The 22,169-nt window shown below is 35.5% G+C and overlaps 1 protein-coding gene across 1 annotated transcript in view; it reads right to left on the bottom strand.

The window, feature by feature from the left end:
- LOC113092631 (protein FAM184A-like) overlaps window positions 1–22,169 on the bottom strand; it is a 107,288-nt gene that overhangs the window by 49,980 nt on the left and 35,139 nt on the right. Inside the window, exons 2-5 of the mRNA XM_026258296.1 lie at window positions 12,266–12,697; window positions 11,011–11,433; window positions 3,550–3,685; window positions 1,388–1,569 (exon numbers count right to left, since the gene is read on the bottom strand). Of these exons, the coding sequence (XP_026114081.1) occupies window positions 1,388–1,569; window positions 3,550–3,685; window positions 11,011–11,433; window positions 12,266–12,697 (1,173 nt within the window). The remainder of the gene's footprint in view (window positions 1–1,387; window positions 1,570–3,549; window positions 3,686–11,010; window positions 11,434–12,265; window positions 12,698–22,169) is intronic.

The raw sequence follows: 22,169 nt of genomic DNA, 5'->3' as shown, positions 1-22,169 counted from the left end.
AGCCATGCTGTCTCCGCACAAGAAAAATTATTACCAGACTGAGTGAAACCACTGAGAAATAAGAATTGCATTTCAATCAAACCGGCCGACCACAAAGAGACACTGAGACAAAGAGACTCTCTGCAGTGAGGATGGAGCGCTCTGAATTAAACATAGAGGTCTGGATTTAGGTGATAAAGCTCCAAGTGTTTAACATGAGAGATGGTGGTATTGTACAGTATATGCTTATAGCTTAAACTAATGATGTCTCAAAGGAACTCATGAAATAACGGTTTCTGCAGAAGACTGATGTTGAAGTTACATACAGACAGTTTCTGCAATGAACTGCTTTTCCTCACTCCATCTCTTAGACAAACTAACCAGGCTTCAAGATCTTATGGTGCAGTACAAATTGTGCCCTCAAGAAATATTTGGACACTTCAAAATGTAATTGCATTAGATATGAAATATCAAACCAAGTGGCATTTGCTCAAACAGCTGCTAGAGCAACCAAAAAGTGCCCAAAGAATCGAAAATAAGTATAATGGTTTCCTGATAATAATAAGATTTTTTTTTAAAAAAAAAATTTGATTTCTGAAGGATCATGTGACACTGAAGACTGGAGTAATGATGTTGAAAATTCAGCTTTGAGCACAGGAATAAATGACATTTTTAAATATATTATATAGAAAACAGCCCTTTTCATTTTTTTATATGGTGCAATAATAAATTGTGCCCTCAAAACACATTATTGAATTTGTATAAATTATTTAAAAAAACAAGTAAGAATAATACATTATATTATACAGTATATCATAAAATGTAGTGATACTTTTAAAATGTTGCTAGAGCTTATTTAACTTCAATTTGTACAGTATAAAACCAACAGACATCATGCTTGTGATGTTTGACAACCAGAAATTATTCAAATAATTCAAAAACATAAATAATAAAAATAAAATTAGAGTATCAGAATAATTTCTGAAGGATCATGTGAGTATTAATGCTGAAAATTCAGGTTTGCCATAACATTTTTTTTTATAAAAATAAAAATAATATAAATATATAATATAAATATATATTAAAATACACTGGAATAAAAAACTTGTTCTTAATATGGTACAATGCAAATCAGGCTGCTCAAAAATATCTGGACACTAAAAATGGCACTGATTAGATAAAAACATCAAACGAAGTGCCATCTGAGAAAAAACTGCTAAAGCCTTTCTTAACTTTAGTTATCGGAGTCATTTATTCTGTATAAAACCAACTAGCATCATGATTTCTGACAACCAGAAAGTGTCCAAAGAATCCAAAAAAAAAGTTGGTTGTGATGCAAAGTGTCCAAACACTCCCAGTGGACCTAAACTGATGTATATTCAGTAAACTGAATGGGATTGATCCGTACCTTCTCTAAGGAGAGGATCTGCTGTCTCTGCCTCTCGTCCAGCGTCTGACTTTTCTTCTGCAACGCCCCTCGTTCCTCCTCCAGACGCAACACCTTGTCCTTCAGACGAGACTTTTCTGATTCCAGATCCCGAATGACCGCCTCATGAGTCATCTGGGTGGCCTGCAGGCTCCCGATCTGACCTGGACGACACAGAGAAAGCCGGAGACAGTACTGTAGAGGAGGGTCAATGCTTTGAATGTCATCTAACACAGAGAGCAGACAGAGTCAAAGATCCTTTCCAGCTGCCAATACTGTGAACCTGAACACTGCAAATAAACCTCAACGGTTTGCCTACTCTTCACCAGATTTAATGTGTTTTGAAGATCTGTCTATGGCTATGTTAATAATAAAATAAAAGCATGCTTACTGCATGCCATACAGTACATGCTGTAGACTGCATTTTATTTATTCAAAATAGTATGTTGAACAGAATAGAAGAGTAAATGCATGCATGCTGCATGTTTAATTCAGGAATTTCAGTTGTCACCTCAAAAATAAAAAAGGTTATTTAACATTTCTAAATCCAATTATATATATGTGTGTGTGTGTATTCTGCAATTTCTTGTCTTTTATACTAATAAAGAGCAACCTTTTTAAAAATTGAATCATTTACAAAAAAGTTAATTACATTACAGTTACTGATATCTACACTTTTGTGGCACTACAAACGTTTAAAAAGAAATGCACTTGTCAGTGATACGATCTGGTGGTCAATGTATGGTTTATCTGGAGTTCAAGCCTGGATAAATTACTCAGATAACGGCTTCTCCTTCATGTTATATTCATTAATGCAGTGCAAAAAGCACATAAACACAATCACGGAGAGCTTAAACACCTATTGTTTCTCCCAGATAAAAGTCCAGAGGTGTGTTTAACATTTAGGTGTGACAGACCCAGCTGGGCTCTGCCTCCCTCAGGGAACACTCCAGAATGTGGGTGATGAATACTGCTAGGACACACAGCTGCTGTTGCCAGGATACCAGGAGCTGATCCACCCAAATTTTTCTGTCAACAGCAATGGTGCCTTGCAGCTGGAGCTGTGTCTCTAATCTGATGCACCGTTGACTAAACCCAGTTAACCTTTACCCAATAAATATGCCAATAACTGGCATAGTTTATTTGTTTGTTCTTTATTTATTCAAATATCACAATTTTTTGTATTATTGTTGTTATTATTATTGTTTATTTATATATTTTTTTAGCTGACAATATAAGGTAATATACTTTAACCTCAAAAAGTAGTTTATTATAATAATTAGTCATTATTTTAACCTGTGGATGTCAAAAAATATTTATAATATTAATAATAATTATTCATATTAACATAAATATAACAGCAGCAACAACAACAATTAAAAAAATACATGCTTAATAAAAATGCATGTATTATTAAAAACTATTAACAACAGTTAAAATATTTGAATATCATTTTATTTTCAATAGTTTAGGTTTGAATATGGAAAATATATTTAAGAAAGAAAATAAAGATCTTAAACCTAGGTCCTGAAATTCCTGAATATTTAAATAAAGAGAAAAAAAAAAAAAAAAAAAAAAAATCAGGTCTTGTCTGTAAAGTGACAGATTTTAACCTAAAATAACAGTTGCAGTTATTTTAAACCATTTATTTAAAACATTAATTTGCAATATTGATGATCATGAGGATGATAATGATGATTACAGATGTTAACCTCCATAAATAGTTTTGTGCATACACTTCAAACATTTATTTTACTAATAATTATAATTATAATTATAATATAAAAAAGACAATAATAATAATAATAATAATAAAGACTAATAAAGATGTGTGTTATCCTATAAAGTGTACAAACTATTAACCTTTCTGAAATTCATTTAATTTAACTTCAAATTATTTACATTTATATTTTTATACTTTTATTTAAATGACAGTTCTCTATCCTGTTTAAATTCAATTCAAAGAAAGAAGATCAGTTGGAACCTGAAGGCACTCGGCATTTAACTCTGAATCCTGCTGTGCATGCTGGTAATGGATTAGTAGCCTAAAGCAGTGTAGAAGGATGAATCAGTGAAAGTGAGCGGAGTGGGATTGAACAGTTGACTGTGAACAGAGGTGATGGGAAAGCATGTGCGTATCTCACTGGCTTTGAGCAGGATCTCTGTGGCCTGCTGCTGCACTCGGTCTCTGGATGCCTCCAACTCACACTCGGCCTCCCTCTGTCTGATTTCCACGATCTCCGTGTCCTTAGTCACCTCCTCCAACTGTTTATGCAGTTCCTGCAGATACACACACAAATCAATCAACAAAACGACCAAAACACTCAACTTAAAGCTCTCAATCTCTGTTTATTACTGAGAGCTGCCTCTCTATATTTAAATATCATGAGGTTTCTCGCTTTGGCTGGCTCTCTCTTTCACTCATGTCACTTTTTCCATTTTTGCTCTTCTCACACTGTCTCCTCTGTTCTCACATTCATCCTCATTAATTGTGCATGTACACATTAGCTCTTTCTCCCTTTCATCTCTGCTCTCTTTGTCAATTTCCTCCGTCGCCTTCTAAAAGAAGTTCTCTCGGCTTCCATCGTTCACTGTCTAGCTAACTTTTTCCTTCCACCATTGTGGAGCTCATGTTCAATTTTTCAAATCATCGACTTTTCCACTGAATGAATGTATTCAATGTATTTTGTTCTTCTTATAGTAAAGATAGCACGAAGAGAAAGAGAAACTACTTGTAGGACAATTTCAGCATTGTAATACTACATCTAGAGACTTTTTGGAAGAAGGAACATGCACAACCTGAAAAATACATTATTTTAGTGCAGAACTGAAAAAAATCTTTTTTATGCCACTGTTGTCAGAGTTTATTGCTGTTTGCAGGGCTGTGTCTATAAATTCTGGGCCCTGTGCACTGAATTTGCTATTGGGTCCCCTTAAAATCCCATTGGGGGGTGAGGGGATGGTTGCTGGGTCACTATAGCCCCTTTCACACTGCACGTCGGACCCGGCATATTGCCGGAACATTGCCGGGTCTCCTTCTGTGTGAAAGCAAACACGTCCCGGGATTGATTCTGTGATTGATCCCGGGTCGGGGACCTTGTAACATTGCCGGGTTCGACCCAGGATGAGCGCTGTATGAACAAAAGCCAGATCTAATGCCGTGTTGAAGTGTTGATGCACATTATCGCATGACTCTTTTACCGGCTGTTTCGAAGGAAGATCAACGTTCGCCACGACGAAAAAATATGTGCAAACTGTAATGAAGCAGAGATCACTTAGTTCCTCACTTTCCGCGCTGACGCCGAGATCGTTCGCTTGCTTCAGTGAAAGTATAACGTGCCTAACGTTTTTGACTCGTACATTACATGTCACACCCTGATGTCACGTGTTGTTACGGGATCTTCAAGGGTTGTGTGTGAAAGCACGCACATATACCGGGTCATCACTGGCAGTGTGAAAGTGCAAAATCTAGCAACCCGGGAACAATTGCCGGAACACTTTACCAGTGTATTTGCCGGAAACGCAGTGTGAAAGGGGCTTTAGAGTTGCGATTGTAAAAAAGCATGTCTCGTTCTCAAGTCAAGAACCGGTTACATCGGTTTTCGGATCACCAGTACACTGAACCGAGAACCGTTTCTGTCAGACGCGTCCGATTCGAGAACCAAGGAGCTGATGATACTGCGCCTGCGTGATTCAGTGTGAAGCAGACCGAAACACAGAGCGTCTGAACCAAACTGATTCTTTTGGTGATTGATTCTGAACTGATTCTGTGCTAATGTTATGATCTCTGTCCACTGGAACGCTATCGCTATTTAAAACAATTACTAATCAAACAGATGGAATTAGAAAAAAAGGCCTGCCTCTAATAAAAGCCTGTTACCTTCTGCAGTTCAGTTAAATAAAGGCCCCGGCTTTTATTTGAGGAATTATTCTATGTATATTAGGGCTGTCCTCGCCTAAATATTTTTCTCGTCGACTAGTAGCTGTTCATTTTAAGCATTAGTCAACTATTCATTTAAATCATAATAATGAGCCTTTAATTGCCTACATAGCCTAATAATCACTCAAATGCACAAAAAAAAAAAAAAAGAAGCTTGCTTCAGCACACCGGCAGATTGAATAATTATGAATGTGTCAGGGAAAACAGCAAGGAGACTGCATTTACATTTGAATAATTTATTGATAAACTTTTCTGTTTTCAGCTTCAGAGATGAAGCCGGCGACACTGACTCGTCATCTCTGCAGTAATGGATGCACCTGTATGCATGTTTCAGAAGTATTACATAATCTGAGTATATTTGTTTTCCATTTGAACTGGTTCAATTAACAGTATACAAATTTACTCTCTATAGATATATTTTTCAAGATAAGCACAAACTGAGTTTCGCACTCGAGTTCACAGAGACCAAGACGGCAGAATGCACATCCTGTTTGCTTTCCTTACTTCACAAAAGCGTAATGTTTTTTTGTTATTGTGAGTGCACACAAATAAACCTAGAGTCTTTACAGAGTCATTCAAAAGATGTATTACTCGTATCTTAATGCAAGAATAGTATGCGTATCTGGCGTGTTGTTCAGGGAGAGGGCTCAGAGCTCAGTATTTGCCCAAACACAGAGCGCTCCCCCTGGGTAGAAATGGGTCGATGGTGATGAGTCGGGGTGGTGGAGGGAGGCTCAAAGACTAGAGAGAATGAAGGTAAGACTGCTTGATTATTTATAGATGTTCTCTCTCATGCTGATTGGATAGATGATGTGATTACTGATAACGAATTGGCTGGTTTGATTATCTCTGTGTGCTCCTGACATTTGTTAATGAAACATCTCTCAGAGAGTGCTACTGTTCAGCTTTCACACTCTGCACAGACACTTGAATAGCGCTCATTTTTTATCTCACCATTAGATTGAACGGCAATGCAAAGTTGCTACTACATACATCTTTCCGATGGAAAGCCATATTTGAGGTTGATGAATGATAGGTGAGCAATTGGATGTCCTGCCCGATGTGCTGTATTACCACACAGACCAGCCTTTAATGATCTGTCCATCACGGACTGCGTGACTTCGCCACTTTCTGTGGATTTTTTTTTCTTCAAACGAAATTGAAGTACAAACTGATATATCATTTCGAACAAAATCAGGCTGAAACTAGGGCTGGGCGACATACCTAATGATATGATAATGTGCATCTAGTCAGTAAATCTGGTTCTGTGATTACCGCTAAATCGCTATCACCTGCTTTAAAATGGAGCAGCATTTAATAGACAGAGCCATAGATGACTGACAAGATATTGCATTCATATTGCGTATTCATCAAAGGCGATAATGAATGCGATATTGCATAGCATGTCAGTGATCTACGGCTCTGTCTATTAAATCAATAAAGTTCATTTTGAGTTTGTTTTGGGGTGTTCATTTTAGCTCCTAAACACCTTTGAGCTTCCATTGGTTCATGAGGGTTATGCAATCAGTGGGTGTGTTCTGAAACTCCACCTTCTTTGAGGTGCGATTTTTCTGGTTCGTTTCTCATAATCTCATTCTGCGGAGATCCTACAGAAGAGCAACATCTCCTGAATACATTGGAGTGTTGAAATAGCTGAGCTGGCACAAATATATCTGCACATGTACGATCGCTCGCAGAGAGACTTTAAAAAGAAAGCATTTAATTCCTAGAAAGATATTGCAACGAAGCTTGGTGTCGAAGACACGGAATTATGAAAAAAGCGACGTAGAGAAACATCCAAGACAAGTTTTCCAAAGCCATGAAAAGAATGAAAGGAAAGAGTAATGATATAAGGTAGCAAGTACCAAATATATGTTTAAAATAAATGTTACACCATACTGCTGTTGCTGTTCTTTCAATAAGCAAATGGTTAAATGGTATACAATTAATGAAAAGCCAAACAAATATACAATAATAAAACTTTTGTGTTTTTATCAAGTAAATCATGACACCACATAAAATATAAAAAGTGTAAAAATGTATCCAGTTTAATAAAATAAATGAACACTGTTAAAATAAAGTAACAAACTGACTCCAATATCTTTTTCCACATCATGCTAAAGTTTTCGAATTCTGAGCCATTCACACTCCCCATAAAGGAACGATTATGGAAACAGAATGGTTCTTTTGTATTATAAACATTATACCTGACTCTAAACTGCTGCTAATCATTATTCTTTTGTTTATTATATTCTGACCGTTGGGGCCCGTCTCACATCTAGATTGCCTACACTTCTTCACTTCATCGTTGTTGAGTATAGGGCATACGCCCGAGTGTCGCGACACACGTTTACATTAATCTACACCCTGCCTCCAGCATGCAGAGGAGTTGGAATGTTCAGAAACAGTACACCATCCCTCAGCCTTTTAAAACTTCTTTTTGCCCCCAAACGATCGAAACCATACTTCATTTGAAGTATATCAGGGCCTTAAGTGACCATTTTTGCTGAATACATTTTTATGCCAGTAGGTAGTGACAAATTTATATCTTTTATGTTTTTTGAGTGAGATATTGAATCACTGAATCAATTGGACAGTGCAGATGTGACAGGTTTAAACTAGTTCAATATGCTCAGTATTTTTGATAATTTGTATTATATGCTTGAAATTTATATTAAGTATTTTCAAAATTCATCCCTTTCTTATTTGAACGCAGTCAGATATTTTGCTATCAGTTTTTCATTACTTTGGGACTTTGGATTAATATATGTAACATTAGATAACACATTTTCCACAAAGTAATCCCAAGGAATAAAATGGCACGTTTTGGTATTCAGTTATTATACTACTTTGTCAATATATTTGTCTTTCTCCTATATAGGCAGGCCGTACTGATATAGGCTTGCTGCTAAAACACTTGAGTAGAAAGATGAGATGGCTATTTTTTATAGAGGAGAATACACAGCTAGAGTTTGAGTTTAACTTTCATGCAAGTTCCATTTATATGATTCAACTTAAGATCGTGTTGGAATGATTAACGCTTACTTTATCAACATAGCATAAATCAAAAGCAGAAGTATTTCACGCAGAGATTGATCAATGTCTGCAGGAAATGTATCTCTGCTTTTTCAACTTTCTAACACTGAAAAAAAAAACATGTTTTTCACACCCACCGTGCAAAGGACTATGGCAAATGATTTTAAGCGAGCCTTAAAAGAATAGTTCACCCAAAAATGATAATTCTGTCATCATTTTCTCACATTCACGTTGTTCTGAACTTGTATGAGTTGCTTTCTTATGTTGAACATAAAATAAGATGTTTTGAAGATTGCTGGTAATCAAACAGTTGGTGGTTGCCATTGACTTCCATCGTATTTTTTTTCCTACTATAGAAGTCAATGGCAACCACCAACTGTTTGATTACCAGCAATCTTCAAAATATCTTCGTTTAGCAATGTCTGGTGCTATACTAAAAATGCCCTTGTAAAAATGACCTGTGAAATCTTTTAATAAGGTGACAGGAGACTCATCTGGAAAACAGCAGCATGTAATTGGGTGAAAATCAGCACCTGGGGAATCTAAATGGTTTTTGATTGAAGTGTGTCTGATTTGCCAAATTGGGACTGCAGGCTATTTGACCTCGAGATAGCTAGGGTCTGACTTCAATGATTTATACTAGATGCTCCAAGTTTGTGACGTGGATCTCTCACCCAAGTAATTCAGCATTTGATCAGCAAAGATTAACAAAAACCAGCACAGACCCCAGGGAGGCAGATCATTATGAGTGCCAGTCTGAAAATGCCACAGTGACTAAAGATCGATTCCATTAAAGATCTGCTCTGTGTGTGTGTGTGTGTCTGTGTGGAGCTAAAGAGGCTCAGCATATTGCCATTAAATAGCCATTATAATGTGTCATAAAAGCAAGAATTTATGTAAGACAAACATAATATTAAACTGGCCATCATTGTTCAATTGAACGACCGTATTATAAATCAAACCAAGCATAGATCTTTTGATGACACCCATAAATTACATTTCGTCAGTTCCTCTATTCAGAAACAAGTCCAAGAAATGCCTTGGAGGGCCATGCTGGCAGACTGGCTTTTTTCTTCAAAGATATTTGAAAGACAATTCAGAGTTCAGGATGTGTGCCACTGCGTTTGAAGTCTGTTCTGTAAATGTGTCTGAAATATCTGATGTGTTCAGAGAAACCAAAGCACTACAGTAGTCTGACTTTCACTGCGATGAGTTTCTGTGTTCGCCATTTTAATGATTTCAAATACACTGCAGAGGGTTAAAGAAATACTGTATTTGTTCTAACGTGTTTGCAAATGAGTCTTAAATTAACATCAAACAGCATTTGTAACCAATTTTAGCTGTCATTTTAACTATTTGGATAAGATGATTCTCATTAGATGAATTAGAAAATGTGATTAAAAATGCAACATATGTTTTAAGCATCAACAAATGTACATTTTATTATGAAAGTGAAATTCTGCACAAAGCCAATCAGAGTTTAATAAAAAAAATTATTATAATAATAATTCAGTATGGTAACACTTTACACTGAGGTCACATTAGTTAACTACATGAGTTAACATAAACTAAGAATGGAAAATGCTTCTTAAGAATGTATTACTCTTTGTTAATGTTGATTCCAACATCTACTAATACAGTATTAAAATTAAAAGTTGTATCTATTAATGTTAAGTAATATACCTGCGCTAACATGGACTAACAATAAACAGCTGATTTTAATTAACTAAGTTAATAAATATCAATAAATACTACAACAAATGTATTGCTCACTGTTAGTTAATGCATTAAATATAATTAACAAAATATAACTTTATTGTAGTGTTAAATTAAATTAAATTCTAAACAATGTATGGAAAAAAAATGGAAGTCAATTAAACTGTTGGTTGTTTAGGTACCAATTCTCACTATTAACTAGTTGCTTATTAGCATGCATTAAGAGGAAGTCATGGGAAGTCATTAAGGGTCTAGTGGTTAGAGAGTTTGACTCCTAACCCTAGGGTTGTGGGTTCGAGTCTCGGGCTGGCAATACCACGACTTAGGTGCCCTTGAGCAAGGCACTGAACCCCCAAATGTTCCCTGGGCGCCACAGCAGAAATTGCTGCCCACTGCTCCGGGTGTGTGTTCACAGTGTGTGTGTGTGTTCACTGCTGTGTGTGTGCACTTTGGATGGGTTAAATGCAGAGCATGAATTCTGAGTATGGGTCACCATACTTGGCTGTATGTCACGTCACTGCATCATATTGGTTGTTTATTAGTACTTATGAAGCACAAATAAATGGCTTATTCTGCATGAATTTATTTCCTAAATCCCTTAATCCTACCCCATACTTAAATGCAACAAGTAGCAAATTATTTATTAAGGCAAAAGTCATAGTTACTAGTTAGTTAACATTGAAAATTGGTGCCCCAAAAAGAATGACCAGTAAATCATACCAGGGTGAGTAAACGATGACAGAATTTCCATTTTGGATGAACAATATTATTAAATTAAATTAAAAAAAAATGTTTTTATTAAATATTTATTTATTAATTTAAATTAATTATTTTTTAATTAAATTACATTAGCAAAAATAAATAAATAAATAAAAGAATAAAAAGGACGTGTGATGCAAGTGGTGGCCTTTACCTTGATGTTGTTCTCTGCAGCGATGAGGGAGGACTGCAGTTTGTGGGACTTCTCCCTGCTCTCCCTGGCCTCCTCCTGCACTCGCTGCAGTTCACTGCGCAGCTTCCCCAGAGTCTTCTGCAGCGCCGCTTCCTGCACCTGGAACTCCTTCCTCAGCTCGGCTTCGGTCTTCTTCCAGGCCAGCAGGTTCTCTGCGGTCATCTGCTGTGTGCGCTTCATGGCCTCCAGTTCCCGTTCATAAAAAGCCTGGGCTTTATTTAGCTTGGCCTCGTACTCCTCCACCAGACGCTTCTTGTCCTGTTTCAGTTCCTCAACTCTTTCGGTCAGTGAATCCACCTCCGCTTTGTGAAGCTGTCCCAGTTTCTCTTGGTCTTTGCTGTAGTTGGCATTCTGGCTTTGGTGTGAGCGAAGCAGTTCTTGGACCTGTGAATACAACATTAATTTGAGTTCCTAGTGTTGCTTCCTAACTAGTCACAAACAATTTGTCTGTTACTGAATATGAAAATGAGAATGACACATTTACAGCCAATTGTAAGTTATTTGATGTTTAATGTACAGTTGTCAGGGCAGAATTTTGACAAACACAAACTACTTCATTACTGTAGTGTAGACTTTGATTTAAGATCTAAGCTGGCAAACTAAAGATTCAAACCCCACAAGGGTCAGTATATGAACTTTGGCCACTATGACCTTGACCATGGCACTTAACCAAAGTACTCTCCATGTAAAATAATGTTATTCAACAAAAACAGATTTGCAAATGAGAAATCTCATTTACCCAAACATAAATATATTCATCTTAAAAATTTAAATTTGGAAATAAATAAATCAATATTTTTTCCAAATTTTTTTTTGTTTTACTATTATTTAATAATAAAAATAAATATTATAAATACTGTAATGTAAAATTGTTGTTACGATGATGATAATTTTTTTTACAAATATTTTTTATTTTACTTTTTTTACTATTTTTAGTGAAATATTACAGTAGTAATAATGTTAAATAGCTGCATTTAATAATAATAATAATAATAATAATAAAATAGTAGTAGTACTATTTTATAGTCATACTGATATATAATCACAAAAGTCTGGCCAAATTGTGCAGCCCAACAAAACCAAGTTTAATCAAACAAAACATTTTAAATTAAAAAAATATATATCTTGAAAATTAAAATTAGATTTTTGCCCAAAACGTGCAGTCCTAGGATAGACCTATATTTTCACATGTAACCACAGAAACTGATAGACGCACCTCCTGCCGATGTGCGGCACGAAGCTCCTCAAGAGCCTGCTGTTTCTCCTGCTCAAACTGGGACTGCAACTGTCCGAATGAGCGGAGCTTCTCCTCGAAAGAGCGGCGCATTTCCTCCACCTCGCGGGACATGGTGACCACGCGCTGAGTGTGCTGCGCCTCCGTGCACAGCTGCATGTCCTCCACCCGCTGGCGGTACGTCTCGAACTCCGTCAGGGCCTGCCGCTTCATCCGCTCGTGCAGCTCCATGGACTCCTCCAGAGACTGAATGCGCCGCTTCAAGTCCATCTCGTCGCTGATCTTGCTCTTGTACTGCATGATCTTCTCCCGCGTTTCTGAGAGGATCTGCTGCACCTCCTCCTCGTGGGCCTCCTTCAGGGTCTGGATGGCCGCTTCATGCTCGTCATTCTTGGTGTTGAGGGCATAGATCACCTGGAGGGGCAAAGGGAATTGGAAATGAGACTCATAAGGTAAATCAAATAATAGTTTCATCATCTTCTGGAACCTTCTAGGAAACGAGAACCTGTGTTTGCTCAGTCCATGACAGATTAAAATGCCACAGAACAGAACAGAGCGTTATGTTAAAGGTTAAGTGAACACTGTTTTGCTGATCTAGAGCGTTTGTTTTCAGTGAATTACACACGTAAAGCCAAACCAAGGAACTGATGCACTTTTATTGCAGCAAGCTTTCATTGACTGACCTTTAAATCCAGAAGATTTATGTCCAGCTCAAATATGAGAAAAGCTTTTTCATAATTCTTTGAGATGTTATATTCATAACACCTTATATTCACAACACAATTTTTTTGTTTCTTCCTATACTTATTCTGTATACTTATTCTGACATCGTGACCACAAAAAGTAACAAAACTGGATCAAAAAAAATTATAATAATAGGCTTGACAACATGTGAAAAATATTAGCATTAAATAAACTGTATAAACATTAAACAACTACACAAAAACAATTTTCTTTTTAATATTTTCATTCACCTTGCATATTTTATTCATGCTTTTTGAAGGTGAGAGTATGCCAGTTAACCTGTTCATGTTGTCCTCTGTTACACGCAATTGGATGTTTTACCTTTGACATCAGCAACAAAATAATAATTATCCAAAATAAAATAATAATTCTAATTATTATTGTTTCTATTCTCTTTAAAATAATACAAATATTCATTTCGTAATCCTATGCAATTAGCATGTATAATTGCATGGTTAGTTGCAATTTGTTAGAGTTTCCCTGTTACCTGTGACCCTTTTAGTACAGAAATGTGACCCATTTTTAAGTTGCAACCCACCAGCTGAGAACTGCCTTGTCCAGAATGATAAATTCTTAAAAGGATACATTATTTAGTTTTTTATAGCATGCATGAGTTTGCTAATGCATCATTTTCTTTAAGAAAGCTATAAAAAAAAAACAGCTCACAAAAGCCAGAGATACGTTTTCAGACACATTTTTCATTTTTAATTCCCTCAGTTAATAGGGAGAGAGCTTGAAAGTCTCCAAAAAATGGGACTAAGATTTCCTTCACGAAATAAAGCTTTGGGCTGCTCATGAATACTTTTCGTTATTTTATTAAAATTCCCAATAAAATTACAGACATGAAATATAAGCTCATGAATATTAGGTTATGCACAAATAATTTTAGACAATCTTTTTGAAGGTTTTGATAAGTATTACACAGAGATCCGGAGATAAACTCCCCAGGTTTTAAATCAGTGCTCAAATTCACATAAACAAAAAAGTCAGTGTTAAAACAACAATGACACAGAAAAAGCCCTTCTTCATATAAACATAAATAGCTCTTATTTCTTCTCAGCCAAACTATTCCCCTGCTTGATTATTTGAAAACAAAGTGACCTTCAATTGCAATTCTCATGCTTTGTGTCCAGCTCCCACTTCATTTCCATAATTGTCTAGACATCTGATTAGGTGAGAGCTGTTTGAACACCTGAGAGCGGCACAATAGAGTTATCTCCTTTACAAATCCTGCTCTGTGTGAAACCGTGACTCGGGCGAAGACGTATGTTCTACTCTCATCACATCTACAGTCGACACTCTCCCAGGATTGACCACAGAGGATTCCATTATTCTCCAGTTTTCTTTCACACACTATTCACACAGTTCATTCTCTCAGCCAGACAAAAGTGAGATGATAAGGGCAGCGGTTGACACAGAAGAATCTGTGGTTCAGTTATTCTGACTATGTTTGCTCTCTCACAGTCAATGCATGTCGATGTCTGGAGCTGATCCAGAGCGATGTGCAAAAACTAGCCGTATCTGTTGTATTATTAGCTCCTTTACTGCCTGAAAGGGGAGAAAATCCTCCAATCCTGTTTAAACAGTCCAGATGCACTGGTTTCAACCTTATCGGAGCCAAACCGATAATTGGTCGGTTGTCCTATATGGCGATACAATTGTGTTACTGACTTTAGTTTATGTTGCTTTTAAGTGCACTTCATGATAAGCTGAAAGTGTTTTAACATCAGCTAATGCTTTTGATAAGAACTAACAATGAATAATTTATTAATAATATTTTTTAAATGCATGCTATTTTCATTTTATTAAATGTCCGTTAATGTAGATTACTACTGTTCATAATTTATTTTTATTCAGAATTGTATTCAATATTAAAAGATCATTACATACTTTATATAAATTAATATGAATAAATTACCTTAACAAATAGAGCATTACTGTACAATTTTAGCCTGCATGGAATACAAAGCATCAGTTTTTAGCTTTACATTAATTCAGTAAAAGCTGAAAAACAGTAATGAAAATTTAAATAACTTCACAAAACCATTCAGTTGTAATCTAAATTAGTAAAAAAAAAAACTGCGATACTGTAAAATATTATAAGAATTTAAATTATCGGTTTTCTATTTAATATGTCATTTATTTCTGTGATGCATAACAGGATTTTCAGCATCATTACTCCAGTCTTCTTAATAATTTTACTGGAAACCACAATACCTTTTTTCTTTGATTAATAGAAAGTTTAGAGAAGCATAATTTATTTGAAATACAAATATTTTCATAATATAATGCATCCCTGTGCATTGTTAAAAAAAGTATTAATAAAACAAAAGTTTTTTTTTTTTCAGTCTTTCTACTCCAACATTTTATATTCAATGAAATATGAATTTGCTGAGGTTTTTAAATTGTGAAATTTACTGGTGATTTCTGAGTGAAAGTATTCTGTACACAAGTGTAAATAAAAGTATTAATTTCATCCCCAAGATAAATCAATCAATAAAATCTCACCCCAACTCATAATTATGACATTTCTAACTCTTCTTGAGGGAATGAATGACTAGAAAGGACAATGCATACTTTGAGCCCCTGTATGCATCATGCATCCTGAAGACCCTTTCATGCAAGGACGTGCAGAGAATACCACTAGCCATCTATCTGTGCGATAGTCTACAGTAAGAGGCAAAACACAATCCCGAGAGGTTGCTTGTGAAATGAAAGTGGCAGCCATCCTGTATAGGACTATATTAAGATTCAGGAGGCATTCAGAGTGCCAGCGTTCATTTTAAATCTCAGAACACCCTGGAAGTTACGCACTCACCCTGATATGCACTGACTGATGCTGAGAAAAATACTCCTAGAACGGTCTAGCAATTTCACTTGCAAAGAGAGTCAATTTGACTAAAACAGTTTTTGGGTTATTATGTTAAGAAGTCTAGTCATATTTCTCAAAATATGTTCAATTGGTGCATTCCAGAACAGTGATGAAAATTGCTATTATGCTGTAAATAAAAGCAGAGGACATGAGGGATGTGCGCATAATCAATAAGGCAAATTACTACATCAAAAGTAATGTACATTTCTGGTGTGATGTCTCTTTTCAAAACTTGACTATTTTACTGTGCGCGTTGAGTTTTTGTTAGCACTTGACTGAATCCGCTGTGAAATGAATCATCCACAAATAATCATATTTTGTCAGAGTACATATTACATTTGAAAAAGTACTTGCAAGACTTAAAGTCAGTCATCAAGAGCCACATCATTGTTCCCCAACATGAATAACAGTAAAACTTCATGTGGACGTACCAGCAGGGCCGTCAACTTACTTTTTCTGAATTTCTGTGTTACTTTAATATTGATAAACATTTAGGGGGCGATGGAGTTACCTGTGATATAAACAACAGCACTGTTATTATTAGCATAAAACTAAAACTACTAAAAAGTGTTGTTTGGTAATTGAAAGCTGAAATAAAACAAATATAAAATGAAAAACTTTAAACTTAAAAAACGAAATATTGGCAACTAACTGAAATAAGTGTAAAATTAAATACTAGAATTACTAACACTAAAAGTAAAATAAAAATCTATAAGCTAAACTCAAATAATGAAAAAAAAAAGCACATATCAAAATGACAATGAAAAATGAAAATTATAAAGTCCTACAGGCCTACATGTCACATAAAGAATATATATATATATAAAAAAATATAGGTATATAATACTTATGTTATGTGTATGGTATAATGGGATAATTTCTATGACAAAATATGTCATTATAAGATATAGTTTTAACAACACAGTTTCTCATTATTATGGAAAAACATTCAAATATAACATTAAAATTACATAACTTGGCAGCAATGCACCAAAACAATAAATAAAAAAAGCTCAAAATATTAATAACAATTTGAACATAGTACATAAATAATGCTAAAATAACACTGACACAAAGGATGTATTTTTATTAATATATTTTTACTATAGAATAATGAGTTTACTAAGTTGTAGCTATGTTACTAAGATCAAATTTGCGATCCGCCATGAACAAAATGGTGTAAGATTAACTTTGAAAGAAATTGCTAGCAAATTTCAGAAAAAAATTTCAGAAGACATTTTAAGTAGGACTGAAGTGGCATTTTCTTGTAAAACATACTCCAATAACCTTTCATTTATATACAACCTTTTCCTAAAATTCTGAAGACAATCTAATGGACTACGGACTTACAAATATTTGAGATGTGTTATGAATTGTGTTAGTTAGAAATGTTTGCACTGACATAGAATATGCCAAGATTTGATCAACACCTGCCTGTGTAGAAAACATCCATCAAGGCAGCTCTCAAGGGCTTAGAACAGAGCCTTTGTCATGAGGGGTTTAACACAAAACTGCATTGTCTTTTTTGATTTGCCACACCAGCTCAATCTTTAGTCCTCAATATGTCCAACAAATCTGGCAGTCTGTGAGATTTCGGCCCACTCCAAACTGGAATATGAGAAAACCCATTAACTCCCACAACACTGCGAAGTCTTAATCACTTTGTACTCGAATCTGAGAGTCATTACAACTGTTCCAACATCAGTCAATAAGACCAAGACCATGATAATGATAATTACAGTCATTTGCAATGGTGCAGAGAGAACAGCATATTGTTCAGTGTATAAAGGCCGTCTGTAAATTGGTCCAGATCACTTTTGGGGCGACGTAGGGGGTTATTGTGCAGCTTCAGTCACAGCCTGTTTCACAAGATGTGCCTCGGTTGAAGATTAAAATGGGTCTGTAATGTGCAATAAGAGTTTCCTTACAGCTATCGACCTGGCTTCAAGCTTTGACCTGTTATATATAATATATTTGGTGTTTTAAAGAATGATGGACAGTGTAAAACAAAATAAATATCCATTATTCAATCCATCCCATTTTCATGGGATCAGTTCGTAACTGGCAGGCTTATGAATCTGCATTAAGTGAGGAAATGGGTTATAATGAAGTTGAGAGATAGTCCTAATTAGTGTTATTATATGCATGGTATCCACTAAACTGCAAGGCACACCTTCAACAAAGAGCAGTTGAAAAAGAACTGTTCAGTATGGAACGAAAACTTGTAAACGAAAAGAACTTTGCTATACCATGTACATTAATCATGATTAAAAGGCCCATAAAGGGTTTTTGTAGCTCTAATTTTCTGCTACATAAATGGCCAATGGCTGCAGTGAACCTGAAGCTGTGATATATAGTTATGTTTGTTCCCTTTGGTTTCATAGCAGAGTGTTTCTTCAACTTTCTAAATTTCAATTTCCTTTTCATTACACAAAGGGTGTGGGGGAGTTTAATTAAGTTCCATTGTTGAAAAACACCTAGTTTCGGCTCCTCAGAGTTTCTAATTACAAGGTTGGTTACTTCTTAACTGTTAGATGCGTTTCACGCAGCTACTGATAATCCATTGCATTCATCGTGCTTTATATTGTACACAGACTGAAAACAAGAACTCGGGTCTTCCCACCATCAGTCATGAGTGTATTACGTACACTACTATTCTTTTTTTTCCTCAAAGAAATTGATATTTTATATTGATATTTAAATCTGTTACTCAACAGCTCAAAGACCAACGAGGTCATCATCACTGACTTCAGCAGGAAGAAAACAGATATCTTGCATTAGCGGGGACTGTGTGGAGAGGATGTTGGAGCGCTTGAGAAAGATCTCACCTGGGGCGTGAATACCTCTGAGATGCTGAAAAAAGAAGAACATCATCACCTAGAGACTATTGTTGTCCTTTGTAGGGGTGGGGAAAAAAATCGATACAGTATAGTATCGCGATATTTTCCGTGGCAATACTGTATCGCTTTTTTACTACAGCAGTTATTTTTACTATTTTAGCGTTTTTTATGTTTTGTTGATCATGATTGATGCACTGACTGGATGGCACTGTAATTTCATTGTATATTACAATGACAATAAAGATTTGAAACTTAAATGTTACATTTTCAAATATATGACTTGACAACAGTTATTTTAAATTGTAATAATATTTCACTGTATTACTATTTTTACTGTATTCTTAACATATGAATGCAGCCTTGGTAAGCATGAGAGACTTCTTTCAAAAACAAAAAAACCTACAGATTCAAAATTTGTAATAAATGACCAGCCAATGACTAGACCTATATTATGTGATAATATAGACAGCAGTGTAAATATAATTCTAAAACAAAATGTCATTATGCATTGATTGTCTTCTTCACTCAGCAATGGGTTAAAAATAAATATCTTCATTTGACTGGGGGGATGGAGGTGGAGACACATGATAAATCTTGTGATAAATCTTATGGAGTCAGCAATATTAGCAGCCCTGAAATATAGCTAACTGAACTTGATAAGGAAGAAAAAATCCTAGCTTTACTTATAAAAAAGTAAATAAACATATTGGGAAAAGCTGTAAAAATAAAAAAAAAGACAGCAGCTAATTTAAAAGCTATAGTGCAATAATAACACCTACATTTCAAACATACAGCAGTAGATGGATGTGGAAAACCTGAATACATGCAAAAAAACAACAACAACACATAACTTGAAATATCTCATACAGCAACTGTTTTGGAAAGACAACGGAAAAAAAGTAAAGAAAAAAAAACTGTGAATGCAAGATTACTCAGGGTATTCTGTCATCGCCACTACTACATGTTGCAAAGGCGTGAAACTTTGTGATTGTGTGGGATTGTCTTGTATCAAGGAAAAACTATTATGGTGAAAAATTGCATTCATCTCAAGATAAATTCAGAGAATTTACAAGAAATCTTACAGCTCAAAAATAATCATTATATCTTATCATAATCCAAATATAAAGTAGATTTCTCAGTATCTCTCTTTACCATTTGCATATGAGCATATGGAGAAATTCTGACACACTGGGATGCATGTGTGCATCACAGTCACGCTTGAGAGCAGCTCCACTAAAAAAAAAAAAAAAAAAGTTAAAGCAGGGTACATACATTCCTTAGGGAAAAAAGTTTTTCTAGTCTCAAAGTGTATGTATATAAATATATTCATTTTTATTGAATAATGGTGAAAGCATGACTACACAATAGTAAAACAGCAGAAACAGGAGAGATGGTTGTACGGCTGTGATGAAACGCTCCTGCCTGGATGTGGTCAGTTCATGGAAATACTTCTGAAAATCTGCATAAAGGCTAGTGGAATATCTTTGACATTTACAGTGTTTTTTGCACATATTCAATGAAGGGGTCACACAGCAAGGTCTCGAGCTACACTTCCTTTGCCACGGGCATTGAAAAATAAGCTCACTTTAAATTCTACGCGCTGTCTTTGCCTCGGGTGCGCTACAGTCAATAGCTAAAGCTGTCAGGCCTGTTTAAACAGCAAGTCCCAAATCAAATCTACAGGGTGCGAGAATGCTGTGAGCGCATCTCTACAACATTTGTGGAACCTCGGAAGAAATGTAAAGTTCCTGAAACATCCAAAAGGGCCTCCCAAAAATCTATTATTTTAATATGCCATTTATTCCTGTGATAGCAAAGCTTAATATTCAGCATCACTTCAGTCTTCAGTGTCACATGATCCTTTAGAAATCATTATAACATGCTGATTTGCTTATAAAACAACATTAAAAAGTTGCTTAATATTTCATGTAGCCTACATAAAGTTCTAAAGAACAGCCTTTATTTGAAATAGAAATCATTTGTAACATTATGTCTCTACTATTATTTTTTTATCTGATTAATGAATCCATACTGAATAAATACATATTATCTATTAATTTCTTGAAATAAATAAATAAATAAAACTAACTGACCCCCAATAAATTTAATTCAAATATATTAATAAACATTGTATGATCCCTGGCAGTTCTCACCCCATAAAAATGCCTACGGGAATATCATCAACTATTTACTTGTTAACTCAACAAGAAGTTTCTTGTCACGTCTGGTGTGTGTTAAACCCAGACAGAAGTGTTTGTATAGAGGATTTCTGGATGTGCTAGATGGATCAGTGCCAATTCTGTGAAGCATGGCTCTCCATTTCAAGTGTTTGTTTTATTCTAGACTTCCTCCAAATCTCAGTTCGACATGAAAATTCACACTTGAGTTTAACTGCCCTTCATGGCTGCTTTCTAGGGCAATAAACTTAACAGCCAAATAAAACTCCTCCAACTTTTAAAGTCTCCTCAGAGAGCCAGAGTCAGGCCTGTTGAATCTAATAAAGCACAACTAATTTCAAAAGTTGCCCTCTACCACGACATAAAAGAAGATAAATGGTACAAGAGCTACAGAAGGTTCATTAGCTTATCTTTAAATCTGATCTCTGCACTAAAAACCATCAGAACAAAGCCAGTAATCCACTTTTAAGAAGACTTGCTTCTTCTGTTCATTTTGTCTTTTAAGGAGGGGAAAAAAAGGTCAATCTGCAGTTTTGCAATAACAAATGGATTTCTTCGCACTTGTAAGGAAAATAGGTAGGTCGCTCCTTCAGTTCCCAAGCTGTTATCTGCAAAAACAAAGTCTTTCTGCACAACAGCCGATTTGGTTCATGTTACTCCTGAGGACAGAAGGACATTAAGTGTGTTTAGAAAGGGTGGCAGAGCTTGGTCAATGCCCTGGAAAGTTTGCTGCACCAAGCAGCTTTGAGTTAAGCTAACGCAGGCACCAAAGTTACAGATATTGGCAGAGCCTACTGTAAATATCAATGGCACCCCTGAGCAAGATACTGTCATAAATCAATAAGACACTGCTATTTGAAAGCATATTGCATATCTTGCAATGTGACTTTGTTTCTTGGATATGTGACTGTTTATCTTGTAATTTGACTTTTTTTCATTGCAAAATTTATCTAAGTATCTTCTGATTTTTTTTTTCTTTTACTTTAAAGCAAACAGGCTTCAATGCCATTGAAGTATGAGGCATTGAAAACCGTACCTCCTACGTGAGCTGTAATCTTCCTCAGTTTTCTCATAACCTTCTTATATATCTTCTCCACTTCTTCACCAGCAATCAAACTACAGATACCAGAGGGTATTATGCAATACTACTGGCACTATTCCTCTAGAGAGTAAAGATTACAGCTACTAATTAGTCTAAGTTCCAGAATCTGAAGAAAAAAAAACACCACCTGGTGAAAACAGAAAAGGAAAAA

This window comes from Carassius auratus, unplaced genomic scaffold (genome assembly GCF_003368295.1).
Source record: "Carassius auratus strain Wakin unplaced genomic scaffold, ASM336829v1 scaf_tig00214691, whole genome shotgun sequence".
Lineage (NCBI taxonomy): Eukaryota > Metazoa > Chordata > Actinopteri > Cypriniformes > Cyprinidae > Carassius > Carassius auratus.
The sequence above is the reverse complement of the archived record's forward strand: the minus strand, read 5'-3'. Positions and strand labels throughout refer to the sequence as shown.